At 44.3% G+C, this 23,340-nt stretch overlaps 1 protein-coding gene across 3 annotated transcripts in view; it reads right to left on the bottom strand.

Annotated features, from left to right (window-relative positions):
- TCP11L2 (t-complex 11 like 2) overlaps positions 1-23,340 on the bottom strand; it is a 78,480-nt gene that overhangs the window by 29,322 nt on the left and 25,818 nt on the right. For all 3 annotated transcript variants that reach the window (XM_033952648.1, XM_033952647.1, XM_033952646.1), the window contains exons 3-5: positions 21,921-22,053; positions 8,700-8,820; positions 4,033-4,253 (exon numbers count right to left, since the gene is read on the bottom strand). In XM_033952648.1, the coding sequence (XP_033808539.1) occupies positions 4,033-4,253; positions 8,700-8,820; positions 21,921-22,053 (475 nt within the window). The remainder of the gene's footprint in view (positions 1-4,032; positions 4,254-8,699; positions 8,821-21,920; positions 22,054-23,340) is intronic.

Genomic DNA, 23,340 nt, shown 5'->3' with positions numbered 1-23,340 from the left:
AATGGAAAAAACATTGGCAACTAAGAGAGGTCATTATAAGAAATTTAAAGTGGTGTGGGGACCATTAATTGAGTATTATAATAAATAATTGTATTTATCCCCATTAAATATGTGTAGAGGGAAGGGGGATGAGTGGGTTTTATGACATTATGAGGGGTAATATATGAAAAGGGAGGGAGGGGAGATAGTCTATGGTATAAAATGATTGTAGAGTTTCAAGTGAAGAATGTACAGTATGACTTGATTTCTTTTACACTTGATTGTATAATGTAAAAATGAATAAAGATATTAAAAAAAAAAAAAAAAAAAAGGCATATGAGTTTTGAACCAGTGGGTTATTCACCTCTGATCATGAGTTGTGTAGAAGGCATCATGTAAATTTTTTCAGCTCCACCTCCTGTATCTCTGGGCTGGGCTGCAGCTTTTCAGTTCATACCAAAGCACTATAAGAGGAGAAATATAAAGAAGGGGCATGGGGAACTCCCCAACAAAGCCAAATCTTTGGCCAGCCAACTTACTGTAAGTGAAGGGGGGTGTTGGGGGTGAGGGTGTGTGTGTTAGGGGTAGGGGGTGGTTGGTGGGGGGGTCACAGGGTTTGGGTGGGGCAATCGAGGGTTGGGAGGGCAGATCGGGGGTTCGAGGGGCCGTTCGCAGGGAGGGGGGTGCGCCATGGGCAGGAGGGCCTGGGATCCCTTCTGCTCATATAATAGGGGGGGGGGGTCACAGGTGCGTCTCGGCAGGAGGGGTTGGGCTTCCCCCTGCCGGTATTGTGTCAGTGTTCGGGGGTGGATTGTGATCACAGCAGGAGAGATTGGGCATCTTTCCTGCCGCGATCACGATCCTCCCCAAACTGCCACGAACCGTGGCAGTTCGGGGGTGGGGATTACCACAGAGGAGATGAGCCATCTCTCCTGCTGCGATTGTTGCGGTGGGGGGTGGGCAGGTTGCCGGGGCTGCTGAGCTGATCACGGCAACTGCGACCAGCTCAGCGGCCCCTTTTTGGAACTTATACCTGTTTTGTTTTGGTTTAAGTCAAAACGTATAAGTTCCAAATGGGCAACCTGTTAAAAAGGTTTTGGTTATATTTGCTGTACGACTAAGTCTAGGTCGGAACCATCTCCCACCCTTTCCCCTCCTCTAAAAATGCCTCTTTTCGCTCTAGGTGTTTAGAGGCAGGGGAAAGGCCTAAGCTGGTTTTAGATACATCTAAAACCAGATTTGATTATCAGTACTTGGACGATCTGGCTTCTTGATCGTCCAAGTATCGATTTAGGCCACTTTTTGGATTTTTTTTTGTTATTATGAGCCCCTTATCTTCCAAGGATATTTTCTTCAGCTTTCAGTGCATTTTGTTGCATGGATATTCACAGAAAAGTGGCTGAAAAGAGCCTTCCTTTTTCTCAAAGTACCATAGGACGTAAAGACTCAAAGTTTCATCAGATTCAGAAAATATATCTGTTCAATTCCGAGTTTCTTAGTGTCCCTTTTGAAAGGTCAATTTTGCTCTACTTTGCAAAATCCTACATACTGCTACTTAAGGGTTATCAGATTTTCCTTCGGGAAAATCCAGACCCATGGCCATGCCCCCAGGACTGCCCAGTTCTACCTCTTTCCCACACTGGCAATTGATGGGCCATAAATGGTCCGATATCAGATGGAGAATTATAGATTCAGTACTCGTGGGGTGGGAGGGAGGGAACATTCAAAAGCTTTAGCTATAAAGGAACAGAAATGGATATTTAGACTCTAATCGTTGGTGCCGGAAGGATTCAATGAAGAAATTGAATGGCTCTCTATAATTTGAGACGATCTGTAAATAAAGTTTTTCTCCCCCCTGGGATATTGGCTGTCAGGTGATAAAACAGTGAAGCTAATAGCTTTTAAAAAAGAGCTTTATAAACAAGTTTCAATAAAAGATTAGACTGACGAAGACTTTAGCTGCCAGTAGTATGAAATGCCTGGCTGCACTCTGAAGGTCCATACAAAAATCTCTTATACATGTAGCTGCTGTATGTGAAGCGGTTCACATTGAGCTGTATATTGTGACAGGGAAGCTCCTGTCATAGTGAAAACTACTGCTAAAACTCCCCAGAATGCGGCACAGGGCTCTGTAAAACCCGGCATGGAGCCAGGACAGCTGGCTCAGCCAAAAGAATACAAGCCAGGGCAGGTCCCAGCACAGCTGAAGAGCCAATTAGGGAAGGCTCTGAAAACCACTAATTACCCCTATCACTCCTTTCCAGAGGTCAGGGAGAAACCTGAGACCAATTTAGAGAGGGGTGGAGTCAGACCCGGGAGTTTGCCTTATAGGCAAAGTAAGTTGGCAAACTGGGGGAGAGGAGAGAGCAGGGGAGAGAGAGAGAAGGAGGACACAGCTGTCTCTGATGAGAGAAGCCAAATCACTCAAGGAGTTTCCAGGTCACAGAGGGTGCCTAAATCCCAGCATGAGCGTATGGCAGGAAGCCAGCACCTAAGGAAAGGTGGTACAGCACTTGGGAGGTACAGTGACTGGCAACTTAAACCTCAGAGAGAAAGGCTGGGAAATTATCCCCAGGGAAAGGCTGCAGGTATTCTGGCAGACTTGCAGAGAGGGAGATGGGAAGCACAGCCTGGGGGAAAGGAGGAAACGTTAAGCCAGAGTTCCCATGAGGGTGAATGGGAAATGTGCAGTGTCCTGAGTGATAATATAGAAACATAGAAATAGACGGCAGATAAGGGCCCACGGCCCATCTAGTCTGCTCACCTTAATGTCCCTCCCCTACCTTTGCCCTGTGAATAGATCCCATGTGCCGATCCCATTTGGCCTTAAAATCAGGCACGCTGCTGGCCTCAATCACCTGTAGTGGAAGACTATTCCAGCGATCAACCACTCTTTCAGTGAAAAAGAATTTCCTGGCGTCACCTCGTAGTTTCCCGCCCCTGATTTTCAACGGATGCCCTCTTGTTGTCGTGGGACCCTTGAAAAAGAAGATATCTTCCTCCGCCTCGATGCGGCCCGTAAGATACTTGAACGTCTCGATCATGTTCCCCCTCTCTCTGCGCTCCTCGAGCGAGTATAGCTGTAATTTGTCAAGCCGTTTTTCGTATGGTAGATCCTTGAGTCCCGAGACCATCCGGGTGGCCATTCTTTGCACCGACTCCAGTCTCAGCACATCCTTGCGATAATGCGGCCTCCAGAATTGCACACAGTATTCCAGGTGGGGCCTCACCATGGATCTATACAATGGCATAATGACTTCCGCCTTACGACTGACGAAACCCCTTCGTATGCAGCCCATGATTTGTCTTGCCTTGGACGAAGCCTGCTCCACTTGATTGGCAGACTTCATGTCCTCACTGACGATTACCCCCAAGTCTCGTTCTGCTACCGTTTTTGCTAGGATCTCGCCATTAAGGGTTCTCCCATTGTTTATTTGTTTCATACGGAAGCCAGAGCAGTGCTGGCAAAGCTAATTAGGTGATAAAAACGTGTCAGGAAGATAAAGGGAGCTGAGAGGGGAAAAGGCTGGATGCAAGCCGTGCTCAGCTAGAAAAGCCAGAAGGTGTTAAGATCCAGGGAGATCAATAAACCCCAGTGGGGATACGAGCCAAGGAAGGCATTGAACTGATATAATATTTTGATGTTATAGTATTTTTGCTTTTGATAAGGAGGTGCAATCCAGCTCCTCAGTAAAACACCTGGACTGTAATATAATAGTGTGCAGGATACACCCAAAGGACTGTAACCAACCAAGGTGAATGTTTTCTTTTTGCTTCTGTTTTCTTTTCTTTGTACTTTGGGACACTAATAAACCTGGTACTGTTTTTCAAGGAATCCAGTATCCGGGTCTTCCTTTCACCACCATATAAAAGGCGTACTAAAATTCTTGCTTGTGGTCCGGGCCGGTGTTTCCCACCTACTCGGGAATGGGACCGGCCACAATATACATGTGATAAGGTTTCAGTATGAATAATGAGTACTGTTTATGTGTGGTTACTAAAAATGGAGCTTTTACAGTATACAACCCAAAGTTAAAGAAGGAAGGTACTTACCTTAATAACTGCACAATGCTTCCTGTTGTTTTCAACTTTTTTACATCTTCATCTCTCACAGGTGCACACAATTTTCCCATTGTGTTAACGACATAATTAGCTAGTCCAGAAATGTCTACAGCATTGTGATCAGCTTGTTGTCTTATAAAGTCTATATCCAAAACTTCACAGATTTGATGCCGAAGTCTGTTTGCACCAAGAGCCAAAAAAGAAAGCAGAATCTAGAAAATGGAAAAACCACAGTTTAAAGGAAAAAAACACACAAACCAAGAAACAAAATCCCACCCAGGAAAACAAAGCAATGTGACCTAAATTATTATGGAAGTAATTATACTCATAGCATGGTTTGATTCCATTAGTCATGCCATTTATAAATAAGTAACCAAAAGAAGGTAAGATACTATCACCTTCCTGAAAATGCACCTCAGTATGGGCTCTATGGCTCAAATGTCTAAGACACCTTACGGTTGCTCATACCTTTATTGCCAGAAGGCCGAAAAGTCCAAGAATGACTCCTGCAGAGATGAAAGAACTCAAACTTGTAACCCTCTTGAATTATGTCCCATATCCACTTGTCTGAGAAAATCTCCGCTCAAGCCTCTCAATATGCTAATAGCTATGATGCTAGGATGATAGCCACTCCCCCACAGATTGGAGGGAGGCTGTGTCTTGGAAGCTGGTAAAAGGAGCGAACTGAAGGATTGAAGATGTGTGGTGCCTCCAAATCTTTGCCTAGAGGACTCCCCCAAGAACTGGCGAAAATGCTGAGAGCTACAAAAACTACCACGCCTGGACCCCTAGCTGGCCTTGATCGGGTATCTGGTAAGGATTTAAGATGATGTGTTGCTACATTTGTCATCAGATCATCCAGACCCTTGCCAAAGAGCATCTGGCCCTTAAATGGGAGCCTGCTCAAAGTGGCCTCGAAGGAAGAGTCACCTGCCCATTGACCAATCCAGAGCATTCTGTAGGTAGCAATAGAGTAAACAGACACCTTGCTCAGGATCCTGAAGATGTCATATAGAGTATTAGATAATTTTGATAGGCGGTATATAAATACCTAAATATGTTACAGACTTATTTATTTAACCCTGGGGTCATTTTGACCCCAGCCTGACTTCTTAGTTTAGTTGCTTACTTATAAATTGTAATTTTGATTTCAAATTCCAGGTACCTTTTCGATAGTAACAGACAATGCATTTTCTGTCGTCTGTGATAAATACAGCTTTTGAATTTTTTTTGTTTTAACCTAGTTTAACGTGAGTATACTGATTATACACACCTGGGGTCAAATCGACCCTACGGGTTTATAAAGGCAACATTGTCAGCAGTGGAATACAGCACTGAAAAAGTCATAATGTATCTATCTCCAAAGTAATGCCCAACAAATGTTTAATTAATCTAATGCACACAACTATGTTTAATTAATGTAACGATGCATGTAATTATATTCAATCAATGTAAATCTGTTCAACCAATTCTTAACCGCATGTAATCCTTGTTTAACTAATGTGAACCGCCTAGAACTCACTGGGTATGGCGGTATACAAGAATAAAGTTATTATTATTATTATTATAAGAGAAGTTGAAAACGTGTGAAAATATTTTGTTAGGTTTTGCTGTAAAAGAAACACTGCTGACAGACATTTTTTTTACAACATTTTTACAGTGAGTATTCTGAATAAGAGAAGAAATATTTTTGAAACATTACTGGAACATCACCAGTTGTGCTATAGGCCTAAATATACATTTTATAAACATAAATGTTTCACTTGAGTACCATGACAGTGAGATTTTGCTAAATTATTAAGCTGAAGCAACTTTCAGTGCTTTATAAGCGATGGGGTCAAAATGACCCCCGGTGTATAAAGTAGTCAATAATTTAATGCATGCATGGAAGGGTTAATAAGGCTGTAACATAGTCCACCCCTGCCGATATCAGATTGAAGTAAGCGTCATCCTTCAATAGAGGAGTACTGCGCAATTTAGAATGACAAACGCGTTCCACGTAAGATGTTGCTGCAGCTACTTTCATCCCCAGAGCTAAGGTCTCAAATTGCCTCTTGAGGACTGAATGTAACCTATGATCCTGCACATCCCTGAGAACTATTCCTCCCTCACTAGGGAGAGAGGTATATACGCTTGGTGACCTACGCTACTAACAAATCTATCTGCTGAAAATCTGTATAGCTTTGCCATTGCTTTGGCCACACTCAAGGGACCCTCCAGGGAGTCCTAGTGCTCAGTTACAAGCATCATAATATCTGTATGCGAAGGGAAGTACGTAGTCTGTATTTTAGAACCACTCATTTCAGAGGTCTACACAGCTGAGGTCTGTGGCAGATCCAGTTTTTGTACTACCTTTCAATAGCCCTGCCAGCCTGAAGTCGGTGCACTGCCAGATCATCTCCTTGGTCCAGGGTCACCACGACCTGCCAACTGTCATCATCTGCCTGAGCTTCGGAACCCCCAAAAACAGAAGGTTCACTTTGGGAGAGAAGAGGCATAGAGTCTGAGCTCCAAGCATCCTAGTCTTTTTCCGACTGGCAAACTCTGTGCTCTTGGAGGGTGCTACCCCCGAGCCACTGCTGGTGCAGGCACAAAACTGGCAGACTGACTCATAATTCAAATAGGCATCATAAAGCACAGGAGGACCAGATGATCCCTGTGGATGCTCAGTCTGACCACTTGAGGGTCCAGCATCTTCTGTGTGGCACCTCTTCACAGTGGACACTAATTTGGTCTTTGCTGCCTCTTGGAGCAACTTAGAACCTCCAGAGTGGCCCATCTGTACTCCCAAGATTCAAAGGGATCAGAGGAGGCGGAGGCTGAGGCTGAGGGCCCCCCCCTTCCCCGCCAAACACACACACACATGCCCCATGGCACATGAAACATGAATGATCTTTGGCTGGCTATCCAGCACAAATCTGGCATGAATCCATTGTATCAGAGCCTGAGAAGTCCATATGAGTATATAATAATAATAAATTTATTTTTATATACCGCCATACCCAAGAGTTCTAAGTGGTTCACAACAATTGGATAAGATACAAACAGTACAAGTTATTTAAAAAGACAGCAGTTGAAGGCATCTAGTGGAAGAAACACATGAATGCATGCAGTATAAAAGAATGCGGAGAATTTTACAAAGCAAGCTAAAAATATAAAAAAGTATTAAGACCCTGACCTATTAAATAATTTAGTTTTTATCTGTTTTCTAAAATCCAGGTAAGTGATTTTAAGCAAAATCGAAGGATATTGAGGCAGATAGAGGCTTTCAAATTCAAAATCAGGAAATTCAAGATGGCTGCCGCAATAGCAATTTTGACACATAAACAGCCAAGGCAAGCTAAATAAAGGCTAAAAAATATGAAGAAGGGGTTTTCAGAGGTGGAGGACCCCCAATCTGGCTGCAGAAAACTTTAAAACATCAATTTTCAAACCCCTCCTCCCCAATTTTCCCCAAAGGCTGCAATAGCCTGTACTCATATATGTCTTTTTGTGCTGGAACTGCCTTAGCTGCCTCTGCATGAGAGAAAACTTTTTGTCTCAGACAAGCATGGAATCCAGATGCTTGCTTCTTTGGGCTGCTAACCAGAATTAAAAAGGTGGGCTAAGACCTCAACCCCCACAGATCCACACGCCTTGACCCAAGACATCCAATGCTACAAGTATTTAAATCCCCAACTCAGGATTTTTAAATTCAAATGAAAACAACGTTTCTACTTTTCTACTAAAAATCATATAGTTGCACTCCATTCTAATTTTTTCAGATAAGAAGTCTCCAAGTGTTGGGGCGACTACTGAAAATATCCTCTCATAATTTTAATTGCTGCACTTCTTAATAATAGGCATCAGTTGCTTGGGGTTTCCTAGGAATAAGTGGGAGAGTTGTGGGATGGGAGGAAGAATTGGAGATTATGAAAGTTGGTTCTAAACACTGTATAAGTTGTGCAATGGATTTTTCATATATTGTGGAGGAGAGTAATGATTTGCATGGCAAAAAGTCATAGTGCCAAACTCAAAAGACATCATCAACACCTTTTCTCACATCAGGCAGCATTATGGGGTAAAGATCTACAACAATTGCTTATGCTTACTCTTATGGGAAATTTAGGAAACGCCTAAAAACATATCTGTTCCTGAAGTATCTAGGCAGCTGACCCGTACAATTCTTTCTCCATAATAACTGATCCCTAGAGCTGTTAATCATTAGCTTTTACATCCGTTAAGTTCAATCAATTTGTACCATCTTTTAATCTTTGTAAACCACATAGAACTTCACGGTCCTGCGGTATATAAACTGTTATTATTATTATTATTGACTTTGCCTTAATCTAGTTGTCTGATTATCAATTTTCAGCCTTCCCTTTTACTGAGGTGCAATAATGATTAACACAGGCTAAATGCCAAGAAGCCACAGGTACAAAACAGGCTTCTTAGCATTTAGCATATGCCAATTGTTAGCGTGTGCTAAATCTGTTAGCACCCATTAGTAAAAGGACCCCTAAAGTCTTCTAAAAGTCAAAATGTATTTAAATTTATTTCAAGCTGTTACCGGAAGTCAGTGCAGCTTCTGGTGCAGTGCTCTCTGCAATTTTCCCAAAATTAAAACATAGTTTATGGAACACCTTCCTGAAATATGATAGTGAAACACAGAAACTTGCCTCTTTAATTTCTTCAAACAATTTTATAGCATGTTCATATTCTGGAGGATCTTCATTCAGTTCAGATTCCAAACTATCCCAAAATGCCTTATGAACAATTTCCTTCACCCTGCTTTCTATACTGTAAAAACAAAATGAAAAGGATTAACAAAAAAGTCATTGTATGGATTTCAGCCTACATGGAAAACATATTACTCTGTAGAAAAACTACAGAATCATGGTACTACACAAACAGAAATCTTTTCTGTTCTAAGTACAGATGCTAGCAACAGGAATGCAGTAGACGCTCCTTTACTCACCTAAGTAGACTCGGTCTTCCATCCCACATAGTCTCTGGCACTCATATCATACCTTTCTGGAATGACCTTACTATCCCGCTGCGGAACCTGAGCTCCCTCCATTTATTCTGCAAGCAACTAAAAACCTGGCTCTTCTCTAACATGTAATTTCTTTTTTCCCTTACTTTTCCACTCAACTTATAAACTTATGTAAACCTTTTCCTACCCTTTCTCATTTTTAAGTTCTTGTAAACCGTGCCGAGCTCTACTTCCGTGGAGATGATGCGGTATATAAACTTAAGGTTTAGTTTAGTTTAGTTTCTAAATCTCACACTGCGCTCCTACTTCTTCCTTAAAATCTCAATTCTTCCTTTAATTTTCTTACTCCAGCAAGTATATTGAAACAGTCTCCCGAGAGAAAAAATGGCACAGGGCCAGTAACCCTGTGGGGGCTCAAATAACATAAATGCTTGCTGTTTTCATGGCAATCTTTCCTTCTGGTTCTTTTTAGCATCCAAAACCAATCAAGTTTCAAAGAGCAGAAAAGTAGGAGGTGAAGCTGCATAAGGACAATGAGTGTGCTCTTTCTGAGTTCCCGCAATGCATTGTTAATGTGACCATTTATTTTTTTCATTAAAACGGGATATCTATTAATATTCAGTTCTGCCCCCAATCGCGCCCTAGCCCCACCCCCAGCCCCGCCCTAGCCCTGCCCCAAATTTCTTCCATTAATTTTCATGTACACACAATATCTTATTAATTCATAATGGTAAACATAAAATATATTAAAAAACACAAAGCACACTGTATGCAGAGAAAATGTTAATTATCATTTACGAGTTTCTGGGCTTTTTCAAAGGTGTCAAGGCAGATTACTTTAAAATATGCAATGTCACCTCAGTAACTATAGAAAAATAGACAAATATAGTGCAAAATATAGAGAGCAGATATAAAGTCTCAAAACAGACACATTTTGATCACTAAATTGAAAATAAAAATCATTTTTCCTACCTTTGTTGTCTGGTGACTTCATGAGTTTCTTGGTTGCACTTCCTTCTGACTGTGCATCCAATCTTTCTTTCTTTTGCATCCAACATTTCTTTCACAATCCAGCCCCATCCCCTTTGGGTCCAGGTCTCTCTCTCTTTTCCCTCTATTACCCTCCCCAGATCCAGTGTCAGTTCTCCTTTGTACCAGGTCTCCTTCTCTCTCCCTCTCTGTCTGAGCCTCCCATAATCCTGGATCTGCCTCCTGTCTTTCCCCTTTCATCCAGGCCTTTCTCTCTGTAGTCTTTCTAATCTGCTTACAACCCCCCCCCCTTCTCTGCCTCTTTCTCTCCTTCCTTCTCCCTCCCAGCAGATTTTAGCATATCTCTCTCCTCCTTTTTTCCCCTCAGATCTAGTATCTGTCTCCTTCCTCTTTTCCTCCTCCCAGGTCTGGTACTGTCTCCTCCCCTTACCCCCCTGCTCTGGCATCTCTCTCGCCGCTCCCTTCCTCCTGTTCTTCCCTGGTCTTCCTTCTCAATTTATTTTCTGCCTCTGTCTAAATTCTTTTTTACTATTCATTCCTCAATTTCCCTCTTTCACTGTGTCTACCTATAGCTTGCCACCTCTTTTCCTCACCCCTTCTATTATCTAACTCTATCCTCTTCCCTCAATCCAGCATATGCCCTTTTTTCTTTCTCCTCCCCACTTCCTTCCAGCGTCTGCTCCCCCTCTCCCTCACACTTCCATTCTGCGGCTGTCCCTCCTCTCCCCCACACTTCCATTTAGTCTGTCTCCCTCTCTCTACCCCTTCCATCTACTGTTCACCCTCTCTCTCGCCCCTTCCATTCACTGCCCTCTCTCTCTTCCATATGGCATCTTCCCTCTTTCTTTGCTCCTTCCATAAACTATCTATCCTGGGCCCCTTCTCTCCTTTGTACATGATTGATTTCAGCTCTGCCACCTCTCCATTTTTCTCTCTCTGTCACCACCCTGTCCCGTATGCTCTGGCTCCCATGATTCTATTCATGTTTTCTAGTTCTACTGCCTTCCCATCTGTGAAAAAGGTTTGTTTCTAGATTAATACCTGTCAAATATTTGAACGTCTGTATCATATCATCCCTATCTCTCCTTTCCTCTAGGGTAGTGTTCTTTAACCTTTTGACACCTATGGACTGGCAGAAATAAAATACTTATTTTGTGGACTGGCACCAGTCTATGGACCGGCAGTTGAAGAACACTGGGCTAAATTGTGCCCATCTCCACCCAATCTCCGCCCCAGACCACGCCCCCATAATAGTAATAATTGTAACACCATTTTTTCCATTCATTTTTCATATATACATACACACAATATAATCGTATTAACAACACATAATGGTTAACCACAAAATTAAAATACACAAAGCACACTGTATGCTTTTTAACATTCATTCCTACCAGAAAACATAACTCCATGCAAATGCAGGACCAAAAACTAAAAGTACTTATATTTACAAACAAACCCTAAGATGCAAGACTCTGCAACGAGTACATTCCCAGAGGAAAAAAAACAAATGCATTTCTTCCTGAACAGACAGAAGATGTAAATCAATCACTAAATTAAAAAAAATAAAAGCATTCCCCCTACCGTTGTTGTCTCTCTCCCTCCATGCTGTGCCTTGCCTTCTGGCCTGACCCCGGTGTTATCTTTGGCTGGTCCATGGTGCGATCAACGCAGTGTCTTCAGGCCGGCTCCCTGAGTGCTGCAGTGCACAAAGCTGTGGGCAGCGGCTCCTTGCACATGTCCCGCACCTCATCTAGAAGCCTTCCCTCTGACGTTACGAAGTCAGAGAGAAGGCTTCCAGTTCAGGCACAGGACACGCGGTAGGAGCCTTTTCCCATGGCTTTGTGCACTGCAGCATTCAGGGAGCCGGCCCGAAGACGCCATGTTGATCACACTGTGGACTGGCGGCTGAAGAACACAGTCTTGGGCCCAATGGATGTGCCACACAGCCCTGTGGACCGGCAGAAAATTTCTACGGACCGGTGGTTGAAGAACACTGCTCTAGGGTATACAGTCAACTCAGCTTAAGTGCAAGGCCTGTGGACCACGACATGCACTTAAACAGAGTGTGCGCTTAATTGGAGTACCACTTTTTAGTCATTAAAAATCACAGTATGTTGTAGTCAAATGCAATAAAACTTTTGTTCAGCAAAAAAACACTCCAAATACAATTTAACACGGTTCAGTTATAGAAACAGCACTGTTCCGTCTAATGCAATACACTGTAAACCTTTTTTTAAACCAACATTCTACTGAAATAATAAGTCACTGTTTTCACAATTCAGGCTGTGTATTCGACTACTGATGCTGTAAAACTGTCCATAGTCGTGACATCCATCTATCTCCAGATAACAACGCAGCATGTTGTGGTACGCAGCCTATGCCTGCTAGGCGTGTCCCCAGAACAGAGCCTAGTTTAAAGGTAAACCATTCCCATAAGGATTTATGTAAACCTCTTTTTGATACATCTGATGCTGTTTCTTCCTTGAACTCTAGAGGGAGTCAGAAAGCACAGGTGCAGGGCGCCCATCCCCCTTTCATCTCTAGAGTAGAGAGCTGAATGGGAACGGGGACAACGGGAATCCCGCGGGGATCCCGCAGGTTCCCCCTTTGGGTCATGGGGATCTCGTGGGGACTCTCCCTAGGGTCGCGGGGATCCCGTGGGACGCCCCCTAGGGTTACGGGATTCCTGCGGGGTTCCGATGTACTCGAGCTGCGAGGCTAGTCTTCTTTTCCCTACCTGTCCTGCCGCAGCACACAGCCGACCAGAAGTCTTCCATGATGTCAGCGCTGACGTCGGAGGGAGGGCTTAAGCAAAACCCTCCCTCCCTCTGATGTCAGCGCTGACGTCGGAGGGAGGGCTTAAGCAAAACCCTCCCTCCGATGTCAGCACTGACATTGGGAAGACTTCCGGTCGGCTGTGTGCTGTGGCAGGGCAGATAGGATAAATTCAAGGCAGTGGCGTACCAAGGGGGGGGAGGGGACGGTCCACCCAGGGCTGCCTTAGGGGGGGTGCAGAGCCGGCCAGATCCCCTTACTTTCGTGGCACTTTCCCCCGACCGACTGACAACAGGCCCGGTCCGACAAACCTCCCTGCCCTGTAGCTGCGAATCTAAATTACCTTCTTACAGCAGCTGGATTCAGGGCAGGGAGGTTTGTCGGACCGGGCCTGTTCTGTTGTCGGGTGGGTGGGGAAGCACCACGAAGGTAAGGGGCAGGGAGGGAGAAAGGGAGGAAAGGTGGAGTGGAAAGGAAAAGACGCTTAAGGGAAATGGGTAAAACTAAGGGGGGAGAAGGACGCTGAAAGCACTGGGGAAGACAGAGGGGGGAGAAGGACGCTGAAAGGACATGGGGAAGACGGGGGGTGGGTGGAGAAGGACGTTGAAAGGACATGGGGAAGACAGTGGGGGGGGAGAAGGATGCTGAAAGGACATGGGAAAGACAGGGGGGGAGAAGGATACTGAAAGCACATGAGGAAGACAGAGGGAGGAGAAGGACGCTGACAGGACATGGGGAAGATGGGGGGAGAAGGACGCTGAAAGGAAATGGGGAAGAGAGAGTGGGGCGAAGACGCTGGCAGGGAAGAAAACAGAGATGCCAGACTATGGGGGGAGCAGAGGGAAGAAGATGAGTGCCAGACCAATTTGGAAGGGGGGAGAAAGGGAGAGGCACAGTAACACAGCAAATGGAAGACGCAGAGAGAAGAGAGATAGTGGATGGAAGGAATTGAATGAAAACATGAGGAAAGCAGAAACCAGGCAACAAAGGTAGGAAAAAATTCTATTTCTTTTTTTTTTTTGCTTCAGGATAAAGTAGTATTGATAAAAATTGTGTTGATAAAAATTTATAAACATTAGAGGCTCTGGTAGAAACCCGTTTACAAAGTATGTATTCTTCCCAATTAATATTTCCAAATTAATAAAGTCTCTTTGCTTATTTGTAAATGGGTTTCTATCAGAGCCTTTAATTCAGTAGCATAATTAAATGAAATAACTATTTCTGAAGTTTATAGGGACGGGTGGGGATGGAGGGGATTCCTCACGGGGACGGGTGGGGACGGAGGGGATTCCTCACGGGGACGGGTGGGGATGGAGGGATTCCTCATAGGGACGGGTGGGATTCCTCACAGGGACGGGTGGGGACGGGTGGGATTTCTGTCCCCGTGCAACTCTCTACTCTAGAGTTGCTGACAGGAAATCCGTCTCACCTGAGGGTTGGGGGCGGGGCTGCAAACTGTTTGATATTTATGCGGCTCAGGATGCCAGAAGTAGATTGTTGGTCCCTACGGATATCCAGGTATCCCCACCACTGGGATCTTACCTAAGAGTAGCCGCTCGATCAGGACTAGCTTTACAGCATTCTCTGGACATAGGGGCAGGGGTTATTGACCCTGACTTCCGGGGTAATGTGTCCGTTCTATTAATAAACCATGGGAGGACGGATTACCAAGTTAGAAAGGGTGACCGCATAGCGCAACTAATTTGCGAGCGGATCTGGCACCCTAAAGTGGAAAGGTGGAAGCACTTACGTCCTACTCGCCGAGGAACGAAGGGTTTTGGTTCTTCTAATACTCCCTTAGGTGGGGATGTGGTTTCATTATATCCGATCATGGCTCAGGCGGATCAGGATTCTCTAGCAGTCTTTGAGAGAGCTGTAGAACAGCAATTTATTAAACTGCAGCAGGAATTAACTCAAGGGCAGGAAGACCAGAGACAACATTGGGAACAGGCAGTTCAGCAGATGGAGGGAAGTCTAGGCAATAAATTGCAGGAAACACTGTTGCAAAAAGATCAGTTGCTTAGGACAACCCTAGAAGAGAATCTTCAGCAATGCCAAAAGGATTTGCAGGCCCTAAAGACTAGCACACAAGGAATAAGGGAACAAATGCAACATATGGAACATAAGAACATAAGAATTGCCACTGCTGAGTCAGACCAGTGGTCCATCATGCCCAGCAGTCCGCTCACGCGGCGGCCCTCTGGTCTAAGACCAGCACCCTAACTGAGACTAGTTCTACCAGCGCACGTTCTTGTTCAACAGAAACTTGTCTAACTTTGTCTTGAATCCTTGGAGGGTGTTTTCCCCTATAACAGCCTCTGGAAGAGCGTTCCAGTTTTCCACCACTCTCTGGGTGAAGAAGAACTTCCTTACGTTTGTAAGGAATCTATCCCCTTTCAACGTTAGAGAGTGCCCTCTTGTTCTCCTTACCTTGGAGAGGGTGAACAACCTGTCCTTATCTACTAAGTCTACCCCCCTTGTACCCTTGTACCCCTTGTACCCTTCAGTACCTTGAATATTTCGATCATGTCCCCTCTCAATCTCCTCTGTTCGAGAGAGAAGAGGCCCAGTTTCTCTAATCTTTCGCTGTACGGCAGCTCCTCCAACCCCTTAACCATCTTAGTCGCTCTTCTCTGGACCCTTTCGAGTAGTACCGTGTCCTTCTTCAGGTACGGCGACCAGTGCTGGATGCAGTACTCCAGGTGAGGGCGTACCATGGCCCGGTACAGCAGCATGATAACCTTCTCTGATCTGTTCATGATCCTCTTCTTTATCATTCTGTTTGCCCTTTTTGCTGCCGCTGCACATTGTGTGGACGGCTTCATCGACTTGTCGATCAGAACTCCCAAGTACCTTTCCTGGGAGGTCTCTCCAAGTACCGCCCTGGACATCCTGTATTTGTGCATGAGATTTTTGTTACAGACATGTGAAGAAACATCAAGACATCAAGACCCCACAGTGGTTGATCAGGATATTGCTTGTGCTGTCAGTCAAGTAAAGGATGAAATTAAAAAGGTGCAGGCACAAGTAGAACAGATAGGAAGTAAGGACCTTAAAAAAATGGAGGAGCTTATTTCAAGTTTTGGACCCAGGGTAGATTATTTAGAGGAAAGTTTCCTTCTTCTAACGAATCCGGAGGAAATAGCCTGAGCCTATGAGTTACAATAGAGAGGAGATTTCCATACCCATGATCCAGGTCCTTCTGGGTGGAAGAAAGGTGACAAAAATAGAAAACGTTAGGTCCACCCCTAGCAGTCAGTTAAGGGGGGGGGGGTATGTGGTACGAAGCCTATGCCTGCTAGGCGTGTCCCCAGAACAGAGCCTAGTTTAAAGATAAACCCTTCCCATAGGGATTTATGTAAACCTCTTTTTCATACATCTGATGCTGTTTCTTCCTTGAACTCTAGAGGGAGTCAGAGAGCACAGGTGCAGGGCGCACATCCCCCTCTCATCTCTAGAGTTGCTGACAGGAAATCCTTCTTACCTGAGGGTTGGGGGCGGGGCTGCAAACTGTTTGCTCAGAGAACAAAGCTCCTGAAGAGTCAGTTAAAAGGAGGAGATGCACAGAACAGGCAGCAGTGCCCAGGGCTGGGAGATCCTGATAGCGGTCAACCACCGGAATGTATGGAGCTGGTGGAAGCTGGAGAAGAAGCACCTTTCAGTGTGAATGAGGAACCTCTGGCTATGGAAATTGACCTGGATCCAACTGCTGCACCAGTGAATGAGATTCTTCCCATGGAAGTTTGCTTCATGGAAGGCAAGCCGCTCATGGAATCTGAGTGAGTAGCTGTGACCTTACTGTATGAAGGACTTCCAAGTTTATGATTAAGCCCTGCAGGAGCTTTAGGAAACTAAGAGCTCCAGAAGACTTAAAGGACTTATTTGAATGGGGTTTTTTTTTTGTGTGTTTCTCTTTTGGAGAGAAAAGGACTGTAGCCAGCCCAGGTAGTGGGGGTTCGCCTCACGTAATTTAGTGATGGGATAGTGGGCCTTTTCGGCAGTTTGTCACCACGTGAAGCGCACTGCCTGACCAGTATTCAAGCTGCTGGAATAGTCACAGCCGTAGCTCTGACTAATGCTGCAATAGTCAAATTCAAAGACTGTTTGTGTTTTGAATGTTTGTTTTTTTTTTAATTGCATGAAAATAAGTATGGGCTGAAACCAATAGCCTAAGTTTTTGGAGAAAGACTTGAACTTTGGAACATTTCCACTTTGGAGCAGTTTGCTGTTTTGGGGTTGTTGTTTTTTTTTCTTTTATACTGTTGTTTTGAAACTATTTGCAAACGCAGAAATCATCCTGACAAAACTTTAATGTTTATTGCAAGTGCAAGAATAAATCCTGAGTTTTTGTTTAAAACCTGTACTTACCTGGTGTGACAGTATTTCTCTTCCGCCCTTTTCCCTTGTGTAGCTCATTGCGGCTCACAAGAGCACAATTTTCGTGTCCCAGCCGCTCAGGGCCCATTGTCCTGAGCCGGTTGGTGACAGTGTGTAGGGACTTCAGCGCATCCGAGAAGGAAACAATCTCTGCAGGTGTTTCATTAGTCGTGATGACCGCAGCAATATCTCCATCCTCATCAGACTCTTGGTTGTCTGCAGTGTCCTTTATAACTGCACAGATATTGGAATTAGTGCTTTCAGATGATGTGGGCACATCATTGTCAACAGCAACATATAGCTCAAACTCTTGTGGCGAGAGTCCAACTGGGAGTTCAATGGACAAAGTGTCAGCTTCAGTTGTCTCATCAGATGCGTGAATGAAGCTCGCCCGTTGATAGCAATTTGAAATTGTTGATAATGAGACTCGACTCCATGCCGCCCGTACCATGTGAAGAGAGTCGAACACTGTCATTTTTCTCGTGAGCTCAGCAGCTCGGGGGCTGGTTTCTGTGCTTGCATCAATCACTGCCATCACATATCTTAAGACGAGCAACCTGTAATGACGTTTGAAGTTGCGATTATCCCTTGATCCATCAGTTGGCTCAAAGAGGTCGTGCTTGGCGGAAGAAACACGAGTTTGATGTTGGTTAGTCTTACGTCATTGCTGTGTGCTGCACAGTTATCACACAACATTACAATGTGCCTCCTATGCCATCTCATCAGATTGTCAAGCTTCTGCAACCATTCAATCCACAGTGTCGCTGTCATCCATGTGTTTTTGTTGCTTTCATATTCAACAGGCAGGCGTTTAATGTTTTTGAAGCACTGAGGATTTTGATTCTTCCCAATCACCAGTGGCTCAAGCTTTTCACTACTGTCCATATTGCAAATGAGCAGCAATGTCAATTGTCCTTTGGCACCTTGAAGCCAACAGTTTTGCTGCGTTTGAAAGCCAATGTTCCATCATGGATGGCACACCAGTACAAGCCCATCTCATCGGTGTTGAAAATGTCGCATGGTTCATATCCACCAATGACTGATGGCAACACTTCCATGACCCATCTTTCTGCACCAAACTCATCCAAGTCTTGTTTTTCGCCATGCTGCTTCTTAAATTTTATGTCATTATGAACTCTCCACCTCTCTAGCCATCCGTTTGTTGCTTTGAAGTCTTCTGCGCCCAGTTCTTTGGATAGCTGTGCTGCTTTCTCCATCAGCAGAGGACCACTGATTGGCAGTTGTCAACTTCTAGCTTCAGCAAATCATCGCAGCAATGCCTGTTTAACGTCTCTAGCCTTCCCAATTTTTTTCCGTTTTCTGGTAGGATTGCTGTTGTTTTGCCAGTCTTTCAATATGGCTTGCTTTTTTTGTAAATCTGAGAAATCTGGCTAGGATGAAAGCTGTAATGTTTAGCAATAGAGACCTGACTCTCCCGTTGGTGAAGTCTCTTTAAGACATCGACACGTTCATCCAAAGACAATGACTTTTGTCCAGCATGGTGGACATGTTCATCCAAAGACAATGATTTTTGTCCACTTAATGTCATGGGGCAGTTCTGAAAGTTCAAACACCTGTCCAGGCCTAGACTGCTGTTCAGAAACACGTAGCTCATCCACATGAGAACATGATTGCTTTTAACTGGAGTGAACGTAACGTGAACGAATAGAGGTGGGACCTATAACATCAGTGTGCATAAGCGGATTGTGTGCTTATCAGAATTGCAATTATCCGGAGTTTACGTCCATTGACTTTAATGTAAAAAAAAAAATAGGACTATGGTGGTAGGCTGCGGATAACCGAATCGTGCACTTAACCAACGTACACTTAGGTGGAGTCGACTGTACTGTACATCTTAAGGTCATCAAGTCTCTTCTCATATGTCTTGTGGCACAAACCCCATACCATTTTTTTGATTTTTCTCTGAACTACTTCAAATCGTTTTACATCTTTAACTTGGTACAACTTCCAAAACTGAACACAGTACACACCTGGGGCTTCACCAACGACTTGTAGAGGGGCATCAACACCTCCTTTCTTCTGCGGTTAGATCCCTCTCTAATGGTGGGTTTGGGAAGTGGGAAGGAAGCTAAACAGCTGTCTTCTGTAGAGATGAGCAGGCCAGAAAGATTCATAGTCGAAATCGTGCAAGACAATCGAGCGCCAACAATACCGAGCAGACAATCGTGTGCAGGACATTAGCACGCCGGACTTAAACAATTTTAAAGTGCTTCAGGGGAGGTTTGGGGAGGGAACCTCCGCAGTTAAGTTAGTACTGTTTGCGCTGCCGTTGGGTGGGGGTGTTGGGGGGAACCCCCATTATAGAGGGAAGAGGCATTTTTCCCTTTTTTTAGGGAGAAACGTCCATTTCCTCTGTAATGTGGGAGAATCCCCCCACACCCCTCCAATGGCAGCGGCAACAGTACTAACTTAAGTGTGTGTGGGGGGTTCCCCCCCCACATCCCCCTTCGGAGCACTTTAAAATTAATTTTAAGTCCAGCGCACAGATGTCCTGCAGTGATTGTCTGCTCGGTATTGTTGGCGCTCGATTGTCTCGCGCGCTTTTGTCCCATCACCGGCCAGAAAATGTGATAAATGAGGAGAATTATCTCAGAGCAAACTCTCAAAGTTAGTAGCATAAATCTATTGAAAATCAGGGCCCACAATCTCTAACAAAAACCATGATTAATTTAATTTGGTTCCAAGAACCAAACAAAAGCCCAAATCAAATTAATCATGGTTTTGTTAAGAGATTAGGGACCCTGATATTCAAAGTATTTATGCTCTGAACTTTGACAGTTTGCTCATAAATTGGCTTCTGAAAATTTACTAGGGTTGAGTGCATCTATTTTCACTCAAATTTCACTAAACTCTTGAATTGAGGACCATAAAAAGTGGTTGATAATAGGGTAGATTTAGGGCTCCTTTTATCAAGGTGCGCTACGGGGTTAGCGTATCGGACATTTAATCATGAGCTAACCCCCGCGGCAACCTAAAATCCTAACGCCCCGTCAATGGAGGCGTTGGGTACTAGCGCGGCAGGCGGTTTAACGCGCAGTATTCCGCGCGTTAAACGCCTTTGTAAAAGGTGCTACCACGCCTTTGTAAAAGGACCCCTTAGGCTCAAATTTTGGCAAGTTAATGTAATGGCAGGCCTAAACTTATAACTTTTAAGCTCCTAAAATAAAACAAATATTCGGCTCAAAATAATGCACAAGTTTAGGAATCTAGCTTAAGAGCATTAATATAGGAGTTCAGCATTTACTGAATATTGGGCCCTGGTACAGCTAGCTATGAGTTTTCAGTAAAGAAATAAACTATTAGCATGAAATACTTAATACAATTACCGTAAACATTCTTTCCCAACTTCTATGCATAGAACAAGGTCAACCTTTAGCAGTCTAAGGGCATGATTCACTAACCTGCCCGATCAGGCCCGATCCGGGCAGGTCCAACAAATTCAGCAAACTCCAATATGAAGATGGGGGAATTGGAGGAATGCCCCATCTGCCGGCATGGATCGCTCTATAGTGATCCCCATGCATGCGCAGACCGTCTTTAGAAGGTCTGAGCATGCACTGGACCTCCAGCCCAGCACAGCACATTTTTTAACTTTTGTTTTTACAGCCCATAGTTTTAACTCATTTTAAAGCCTGCAGGTTAAAACCACAAGCTTACAATGTTGGGCAAGCAGACAGATCGGGGCAGGCAGGCGATCAGGGCAGTGTTGGGGCTGGCAGCATCAGGGCAGGCAGGCAAGCAGATTGGGGAAGCAGGAGATCGGGGCTGACAGGGCTGAGAGCAGGGCGGCAGAGGGCAGTTGGAAAGGGCTTCAGCGACTGGTTCTCAGCAGTCACTTTTTGGGTTGATCGGCCAGCACAGTAGAATCGGCAAATTTGTTTAGTGAATCATATCTCTGCCAACTTTGCATGCAAGTCCCCTCATTTGCATGCGCGGATCGGAATCGGATCACAAAACAGGTTAGTGAATACTGCAGGAGGGAAATCGGGTCGCAAAGGGCTCGCAAACTGATCGGTTTGCTTAGTGAATCTAGCTCTAAGAGTTTGCCTAGGACAGCCCCTTAGAAGTTGCTGACCTCACAAATAGAGTCACCCCAAAGTGGCACACCAACAGGAATCCCCCTACAGTTCAAATCCCCACCTGGAGTGCCCATCTCCCTAAGGCCTCCCTGGGCCTACTTGACTGGAAAAATTCCTGGTGTCTAGAATCTGGGCAGGAGTGATCCCCAGACACTCCTGCCCTCACTGGTGCTGTCATCTAAAATGGAGTGACAAGAGAATACTCCTGTCCAGACTGATTTTTTGGTCAGATAGGGATATGGTGGGGGCAGGAAGACCTGTTGTCCAACTGATTGGATTTCAAGACGAAAAGGAATTTAATATTCTGCCTCCATAATGTGAAAATCTTTCTGGTCTATTCCACTGAACTAAAAGGTTACCTAAGGCCAGAATCACCGTTACAAGCTACACCAGCTCTGGTTTCTGTACCTGCTTTCTGGGGGAAAAAAAATGATGCCAGCTACAATTTGGCCATACCTTACTAAAATTCACCACACACCTCATAAATGAAATTGGTATTGTAATCAGTATTGCAATTTTGCTATATGTTCAGCTATTTTAACAAGCTCATTTGTCGTTTACTGCATTAAACTCTTTGCATACTAATTATTTTTATATTTATTCTGCTGCATCTACCTGAAAACTAACTCTAGGTGAGTATTAGAAGGAGTTATTCTTACCTCTTCTCAGGGAGATCGATCTGTTCCAAATGAAACTTTTCATTTACAACAATTTCATGAGCAAGAATCATATTTGAAAGGTCACTAGCTGCTGCCATTAGTTCATCAAATGTAACTGATTTAGGGGGGCTTGCTGTCAGAATAAAAGCACAAAGCCACAAAATGAATTATTCCGTCAACCATTTTATGCACAACTTATGTTCAAATGTTACTGTGTTAATCTGCAAATAACTGCATGCTGTTGGAGAAACTGGCTTCTCTTTCCCTATTTGTGTCTATTGCAAAACAAACATACGCTGTAACACAATTGTGCTATTATGGATGTGATCTATGCATTAGATTTGAAAACCGAGATACAAGATGAAAGTTTAAAGCGGTGGACATGCCAGCTAAACCCTAATGGATTCTGGCTGAATGGATAAGTAGAAAACCAGACCAAAAAAAAACCACAGAAAAAAATTTTGAATAGATGAATTAGCCTAGTTTCTAGAAGAATAGCCCTTATGTGTGTGACTGGCACAATAATTGGCAGTTACACAAATGCCAGGAGCTATTCTATAAATAGATATAAAAATTGCCTAGTGTGCAATTGTTAGGGGGGGATGGGAGTGTCATGGGCTTGTTGCCAAGCAACACTTGCAACGTATAGAAGAATACTATGAGTTGCACACATTGCATGATGCACTTAGACATGCTGCTGACCAATGACCTGTTTATGCCTTTTGGAACAGTAATGTGGCTTTGCATTAAAATTCTGTAATTGGCGCAAAGAACACCCATTTGCGAGACCTAAAGGCCCCTTTTACAAACCTGCGGTAGTGAGTCCCAGCACAACAAATACACTGAAGCTCATTCAACTCCTTTGGGCTTTGGCCCAAAATGAGGAAACAATGTAGAGAACTTTTTTTAAATTTAATTTTATTTATTTAATTTTTTTATACCGTTCTCCCAGGGGAGCTCAGAACGGTTTGCATGCATTTTATTCAGGTACTCAAGCAGTTTTCCTTCTCTGCCCCACGGGCTCACAATCTATCTAACGTACCTGGGGCAATGGGGGGATTAAGTGACTTGCCCAGGGTCACAAGGAGCAGCGTGGGTTTGAACCCACAACCTCAGGGTGCTGAGGTTGTAGCATTAACCACTGCACCACACATTATGTCTCTCTCTTAAAATTTAAGCCAAGTGTCTCAGGGCCTGATTCTCTAAAGTGCATCCCAATTTTAGGCAGCTGTAGGCGTCCTACAGCTGTCTAATCAGCCAATCAGGATGCACGTTTTTAAAAAAAAAATGCACCCCAGGCAGGCCTGAAGGCGCCTCCGGGAGCCTAGGGAGACCCGCAAGATGCCTAAGCTCGCCCAAGGGCCTTAGGCGAACCTAGGCGGCCCTACGCGTCTCCCTAGTAGAGGAGAAACACTAAAAT

The sequence above is a fragment of the Geotrypetes seraphini genome, chromosome 7 (genome assembly GCF_902459505.1).
Source record: "Geotrypetes seraphini chromosome 7, aGeoSer1.1, whole genome shotgun sequence".
NCBI classification, from domain to species: domain Eukaryota; kingdom Metazoa; phylum Chordata; class Amphibia; order Gymnophiona; family Dermophiidae; genus Geotrypetes; species Geotrypetes seraphini.
This window is presented reverse-complemented; position numbering and strand designations above follow the sequence as displayed.